This window comes from Antrostomus carolinensis, unplaced genomic scaffold (assembly GCF_000700745.2).
Source record: "Antrostomus carolinensis isolate BGI_N321 unplaced genomic scaffold, ASM70074v2 scaffold274, whole genome shotgun sequence".
NCBI lineage: Eukaryota > Metazoa > Chordata > Aves > Caprimulgiformes > Caprimulgidae > Antrostomus > Antrostomus carolinensis.
In genome coordinates this window covers 26,275-33,549 of record NW_010308459.1, presented here as the reverse complement: position 1 = coordinate 33,549, position 7,275 = coordinate 26,275, and the positions used below count along the sequence as shown (strand labels likewise).

At 38.3% G+C, this 7,275-nt stretch overlaps 1 protein-coding gene across 1 annotated transcript in view; it reads right to left on the bottom strand.

Annotated features, from left to right (window-relative positions):
* LOC104523229 (germ cell-specific gene 1-like protein) overlaps positions 1 to 4,011 on the bottom strand; it is an 11,409-nt gene extending 7,398 nt beyond the window's left edge. The window contains exons 1-3 of the mRNA XM_010165751.2: positions 3,973 to 4,011; positions 3,283 to 3,601; positions 1,696 to 1,743 (exon numbers count right to left, since the gene is read on the bottom strand). Coding sequence (XP_010164053.2) covers positions 1,696 to 1,743; positions 3,283 to 3,601; positions 3,973 to 4,011 — 406 coding nt within the window. The remainder of the gene's footprint in view (positions 1 to 1,695; positions 1,744 to 3,282; positions 3,602 to 3,972) is intronic.
* Between the last annotated feature and the right edge of the window lie 3,264 nt (positions 4,012 to 7,275).

The window sequence follows — 7,275 nt, the reverse complement described above, 5'->3', positions numbered from 1 at the left end:
GCTAGAAACTTAAGAAACTTACAGTACAAGGTGGAGTAGTATGGTTTTATACTTAGTAGCTACCCTAAAATTACCATGAACCAAAGTTAATATAAAAGGTCCTGAAACACCTAGTTGTAGATTCAAATTGTGATTTCATGTGGATGTATATGCTAAAAATTGTAACTTCAAAACAGAAATATTGCTAAGACATGTAATTGATTACTAAACACCACATATAGCATTAAACAATGTTTATGTGGTAAATAATCCCTACTTCAGGCTTTGACAGTGGCTGTGGGACTTCTCTGATTCAAAGGTTATTTAGACATTAAATTCTTGGGCCAGGCCACGTGTGGAGGTACATGGGCAAGGTTTATTTCTCCAGCAAATCTTTGTCCCAGTAAAAAATTCTGATCTTGTTCAGGAACTCTAAATGTTATGTTACCCAACAGCACTGGCTGCTCCAGATGCGAGAGCCTGCATATTGACATTTTTGATGTGAGCCATCTTTACACATGCACTGGACAATTGTGATAGTCCCTGTGTATGATGCCTAGGAATGATAAATTCAAGAGAGTTGAGCCTCGTGTCATGCATCCTGACTTTTGTGCACACAGCAGCCTTATGCAAGTGCAGAACTCAAACTCGCTCTTCTGTGTAAGGCAGCAGACTATTTCCACACAGTATTTCACTACCCAGGGATAGCTTCTCAGTATGGTTATCAGGTACTGCTGGTACTGATACTATCTTAGCTGTCTTGATCTGATCCGCAGGTCCCTGTGGCATTTGCTGATGTTGTTCATAGAGTTAATTTCAGCACTATATCCAAGAGTTATTTCACAGGTGAACAGGGCAGGGTCCATAGTCCAGCCCTTCTTTCTGAGGACTGTGTCCGTGTGGCTAACCACATCTCATTTATTTTTTTTTCTCATTCTATAAAAATCTTGTATTATTTATGCACAGTGACAAGCTGCAATAGAGAGAAGGAGGACTAGCTTTCAGATATTGAGTCATCTTCCCCAAGGGGCTGAAATTGTATACCCAGGAAAGTACTCCAGTCCCAGTATGCTAGACATGCAGTTTCAACCTCCTGGGAAAGAAGGAAAACTTTTTTTTCTGCATCAGCCCCTTACAAAGTGATTAGTCTAACCACATCAGTGATGCATTGGAGGGGGACATTTAACAATATCCACAGGCATTTTTGATAGGAATGTGAACCGTTCTTTGAAAGGAAGAGGAGAACTCTCTGCTTTCAGGAGAATGGAAATGCCTCCTTACAGCTCTGTGTTGGGTACAGAAAGATGATTCATACTGCCATCAAGACTGGTTTGGTCCACAACACATCTCCCCAAAGTCCCCTCATCATACTGCCTGTCCTTGTTCACACACTGCCTGTCCCTCTGTTCTCTCTAGTCTGCACTCTGTGATTAAGGAGGTATGAGGAAAGAGGGGGCAAAAACTTAAAAATATTGACTTCCAGTACCCATATTCAAAGTAACTTTTAAAAATATTCCTATTAAAGTTTAATGTTTTCAAAAGACATAGATTTATATTTTAAGTCATGGTGACTTAATTTTGAAGTTGAAAAACTAAATAAAGGACAAAAAACCATGAGATTAAAGCAAGCCCTTTTTAAATCAAAATACAGCACATTTATATGAGTAAATGTGATCAAGAAAGTTTTATTTACACAAACAATAAATGCATATCTACCTCGATCAGCAGCTGGAGTCAGACTGATGAAGCTTCTACATTTCTCACCTATAAAAAAATTATTTAAAAATAAAATTCCGGATAATTTTGTATTCTATAATGATCTAAAGAAATATTAGAAAGCAAAAAACACAAAATCTTTCATAAAAACACAACCTGAGATGATCAAGAGAAACTATTTCTGTTGTATATTTGTATACACAGGGTCCCTGGTACGTAGACCTACTCCTGGGACTTAGCTAGAGAATCCTTCCAGATTTTCTAAGGCAGAAGCAGAGTCTGGGAGATTTAGAGAAAGGCTATGAATTTATTTCCAAAAGGTTGCAGCTGTGAAAGCCAGAATGGGAAAATCAGCAATTCCTTTGAAAGACTGGCAGCTTGTATACTATCTTCCCTGTGAAGGAAGACCTGCTTTCCTTACAGCAACAAGGCTGCTGCTTACACAAATTTCTTCTAAGCTTGATTCCAATTTCTTTCTGTAAGCTTTGATTTTCAAACCCATGTGACCTCCTGACCCCCACACAGATGCTTTGAACAAAGCTCTTGGAATTAATTCTGCTCTACTCTGAAAATACAGGGTGGTTTTTTTCAGCTACTAATCACACCAAATAAAAAGAATAGCAGATGCATAAATTAAACAGCCCTGGAAAGATATCATTTGGAGGTCTATTTTGCTCTGATCTTCGACATTTACCTCCTCAAAATCGTACAACTTACAAGACCTTTTGGTAGAACTCAACTTTCGGGACAGATGACTGTGAAATTATTTGCATTTTATAGCACAGATGACAGCTGATTTGATTTCTCTGAAGTTGTGTTCTAGTTGTCATTTATAAACTGATCAGGACAATAAGGGGTAAAACTTAGTGTTGATCTGGATTTGCAATAGAGGCCCTATTTCTTGGGCCAGCTAAACAATTCCTTTATACAAAGATCCAAAATTAACTAAAAGCTATCTTGAATGGCAAGCTAATTTCATTCTACTGACATTTACATATACAAAGTGAAAGTCATTTAAATGCCACCAATCACGACTAGTAATTCTCCAAATTATGTTTTAATGGGATGAAAATAATTTTCTACTTTGACTTATGAAAGGTAAGATCACAGTAAGAAAGTAGAAATACTTGTGCTTGAGAGAAAATCCATGAAATAACTTAAATCTCACAGATTTAGTTGATCGAATTATTTTTGAAACAAAAAAAAACACATTGTGCTTTTTATTTTGCCACAGGGGATCATAAGCAATCATTTCAGGCAAATATGTTCATTTTTGTCTTATGGACTAAAAACAGCAGAAAAATAAAAAACTTTCTGAAGTAACTTAACTGGCTGTTCTGGTTAGAAGAATAATTAAAAAAAAAAATCTTCATCTGTACTACAACCTGTCACTCTAATGTTCTTTGCAGATTTCTTTTAGGAATTTTTAAGACTTGACTAGGAAGTACCCTCAAAGATCACCCTTCCCAGAGAAGAGCAACTTTTTAAGGATACTTTTTTCTTTAAAATACATACACAAAGGTGACACCAAATAAGTAAGAAGAACTGCGATCAGTTTCTTAAGTAAATTTATGTGGTTTTACTCACCTTCTTCATTTATAATTTCTTCACAGGAATACCAAATCCCAGCATGAAACTTTCGGTCAACAAACTTGTCATCTCCTGTCTCCCAGATGTACTGCACAGCATTGCTGTTGTTGGCATCAGGGCTATTAAAGCGGATGCAGTGGTCCCCTTTGCTGTGTCCTGAACAGAAAGCTTTGGCAACTTTTCTCGTCCCTTCACACCAGTAACTGCTACTGAACGCTGTGATAGAGAAGACTAAAGAGAGAAAACTAAGAGAAAATGCTGCTGAGGCTCTCTGCCATCTGTCTGCAGCTGGAACTGAAACTGGCATCCTCCAGGACTGCACTATCAATTATTCTAGAAACAACCTTTTACAAAGCCATGTATGTATCTGCCTGGTGAAAAACCTGGCTGTATTTACCATTCCATTCTTCGTTCCTCTCAGAAAACTATACCAGCTTAGTAGTTAAGAAAGAAAGCAGAGACATGGGCATGACCAGAAATCATGTGGCAGAAGAGATTAATGATATAGGACAGTGTCGTTTGGCAGTAATGTCTTGTGAAAGAAATATGGGGAGGTGAGACAATAAATTACAGTTTGCCCCATGAATTATAGGAGTACAGAAAGACACACAGAACACAGAAGTCTTGTAAGTACCCCAGGATGCACAAAAAAAGTTTTATTTATGGAAACAAAATATTCATTTTTACCTTTATCAGCAGGTGGTCAGACTGATGGAACTTCTCCATTTCTCAGCTAAGAATTAAATAAAATCTTGTGGTTAAAAATGTTCCCTTTACATTGAACACTGATTAAATTGTGAATCTTACTATAAAGAAATTCTTAAGGAGACAAAAACAATTGTTAAGTTAGAGCATTTCACAGCATTATAGCACTTTCCAAGACCACTGGGAAGGTGATTTCATCTATTTGAAGTTCCACCAGTGACAAACAAAAGTCATAAGCTACATGAATTTGCTATGGATGGGCTTCTGGGATCCGTCCAGTCTATCTCCATGATCACATCATAGAAGTCATGCCCAAGTTAGGTGAAACAGTAGAGAAAAAGCTGAATTATCCTCATTTTGTCTGTCCACCTGTTCTCTCCGTGAAATAGCCTTTTTTTTTTCCTTCATCTAAGAAACATTTCCCACATTGACATATTATATACATTGCTCTTTCTGCCTGTTAGATAGTGCAAATAAGTGATGCAAAGAACCAGAAGGAGCAGGAGTGTTAATAAAAGGATTGGTTCATTTTACAACTGTAAGGCCAAAGTGCATGCCCTAAGGGAGAGTGATACCACAGGACAGACACGGAAGTCACATATGTATCTCTTAATGAAAAATATTCTGATTTTTAAGACAGCTCTCTACCTAGAAGATATCAGGGTTGGTGAAGCAGATGGCTAGACAAGTTCCAGCATGAAACAAAGAAACAGGATAATTACCTGCTTTAGAATGTTACAAAGATTGCAGCTTGAAGAGCTGGTCAGCAACAGAATAAAAGATCAAGCAGGTGTCTGGACTAAAAAGGCAGAGGAATGTTACAAAGATTGCAGCTTGAAGAGCTGGCCAGCAACAGAATAAAAGATCAAGTGTGTCTGGACTGTCCAGGTGTCTGGACTAAAAAGGCAGAGCAAATGTCACAACCCAGAAAAGTAGATTGTAGATTGAGCCAAGAGTTATTTTTTCCTACAGTTTTCTGTTACTGTATTTTCACAAGGAGGTAGCAATTTTGAACTCAACTTGAAGCCTCTGTGCATTGTCACTCTTTCTGGACAGCATTACTAACTGCCCAGCAAGTCTGAGAAGAGGATGAGTGGGAAGGAGGGAGGGAGGGAAGTCATTTTAAGGATTAAACACTTATCTATGTTCCTATTCCCAGCAGTAATCTGCCTGTGGCTGTATTCAAACATATTTTGAGGCCTGTTAAACCACTGACCCAAGGCAGTTGAGTTCACTTGGGAATAACACTGACATCTCTTCAATATGTACAAACCTTACAGATTTATGCCCATTACAAAATTTAATCAGCATGAATGTCATAGCATTGTTGTAGTCTTTGACTAAATAGACCTCATACTAGAATATGAATGTCTCTGGAGACTTCAGAAAAAGCTCTGTCAATTGATATCTTCTGGTTGACAACTGCAGTCCAAGATTTTTCATTGAGCTAGTTTCTGCTTATGCTCTGTCAATGTTGGTACCACAAAATTTCAAATAAATTTACCATGTAAGAATGCTCTGTATACTACGAGAAATGTATTGCATGAGCATTTGTTGGTTAGATCTCTCATATTGTGAAAAAAGAAAAAAATAAAAGAGGAGAAAATAGATTAGCTTCCTTCAAACACAAACGAAGTGTCATATTCAGTTATTTTTGCTGAACTAAAGTTGAGGGTGAATGAAAGTGGGCAGCTGTGGCTAGCATTCAGCATTATGACCTTCCTGATTTATGTTGTCTAGTAAAAACTCTGAACAGTAACTCAGAAATTCAAACTCCAACTCTGCATTCTGTTTTTACCACCTAGTGCCCCAATTTATTAGTTTAATTACAATATGGAGATATCTTAATGTGGGTCTTTTGCACTGACCTAGTCTGGAGTACCATTAACTCTAGAGAGAGACCACAGGGTTTGCTCAAATATCAACTTCAGGTGATTTTTAAAAGTGAGTAGGTAAAACCTAACAACTTTTGTAGAAGTCAAAAACTGAAAACAAAGCCTCAGGCTCTGGATGCTAGCTATCAATGAAGAAGATTTGAGAACTTGGCATGCTAATGAGCAGTGGTGAGGATGCACCATGGGAGACCCTGTGAATCTGCTTATCTAGGATTTAGGCAGACCTCAGGGCTTCTTGACCACTAGGACATTTCTTGTGGTGATCTCAGAACAACTCCAATCCCAGAGCACTATTCAAGTCTCCTGGTTTTAACCTGCTACAGAGCTGATCTTACTCATATGGCCAGTAGAAAATGTGCTTTTATCCCTTGTAGAAATACATACTTGAACAGTTGCTACAGGGTCTTTGAAGTGCCTCTCCCTGAGCTGCCCTTAGGTGTGGTAGGGAGGAATACGTATACTGACGTGTCCATCCAGGAGGCACAGCAGTGCAGAGCAGCCAGTGCACGTGCCGCCAGGCCTCTAGAGTGGACTGGATGTGTTTTCACCCTGAAATACTTGTCTCCAGAGCACTTCCATACCCCATGTCCCAGTACACTTTTTTACTACATCCAGACTTTATGTAAAGATGAGATATGGAGTGAGGTCACACTGCTGGCCAGGCTGATAGGGTGTGCTGCAAGGTGGATCTGCCACACAGTTTGGGTTTAGTCTGCATCTGGCATTGAATACTGGGCTACTGCTGGCCTCCACAGTCCTAGTGTTGCACCCCTGCCTGTTCTACAGCTTAGCTGCTTGGAATGCCCATAGGTTCTGGGAAGGGCATGAGCCATTCTCCAGTATGAATAGTCACAAGTTTCATTTATCTTGGAAACGGAGGAGATAACATCTTCTTGACTCTCCATATTGCCCACTCAAAGCTTGACAATCATAAGCTAGACCCTAAAATTATTATATTATAAATGGTTCTGTTTCCTGAACCTGTATGATACATAGGTTTATTAATGTTTACAGGCTTTTATCTGCAACTAGAAAAGTTACAAACAATTTTTTGAAAATAAAATCTGAAATTCATTGACAGTTTCTCCAACCTCACAGCTGAAGCTGTGAAAAAACACTGAATGTCACAAGAACTGTAGCAAAACTTTAACTACTGGTAACATAATTTTTTGTATACTTAGATTCTCTCTGATCCTGTACTGACTGCGCATATTTGACAAAATATATTCAGAAAGGATAAAACCAGTTATTACTGATCTGCTTCCTAACAGCCAACTAGGTTCAGCAAGCCTCCAATACAAAGTTTTTCTGTGTTCTAGGGCATATCTTAATAGTTTCAAGAGTTGTATATAAATATATATATGCATTTAGGGAGATGGATTCCATTCTT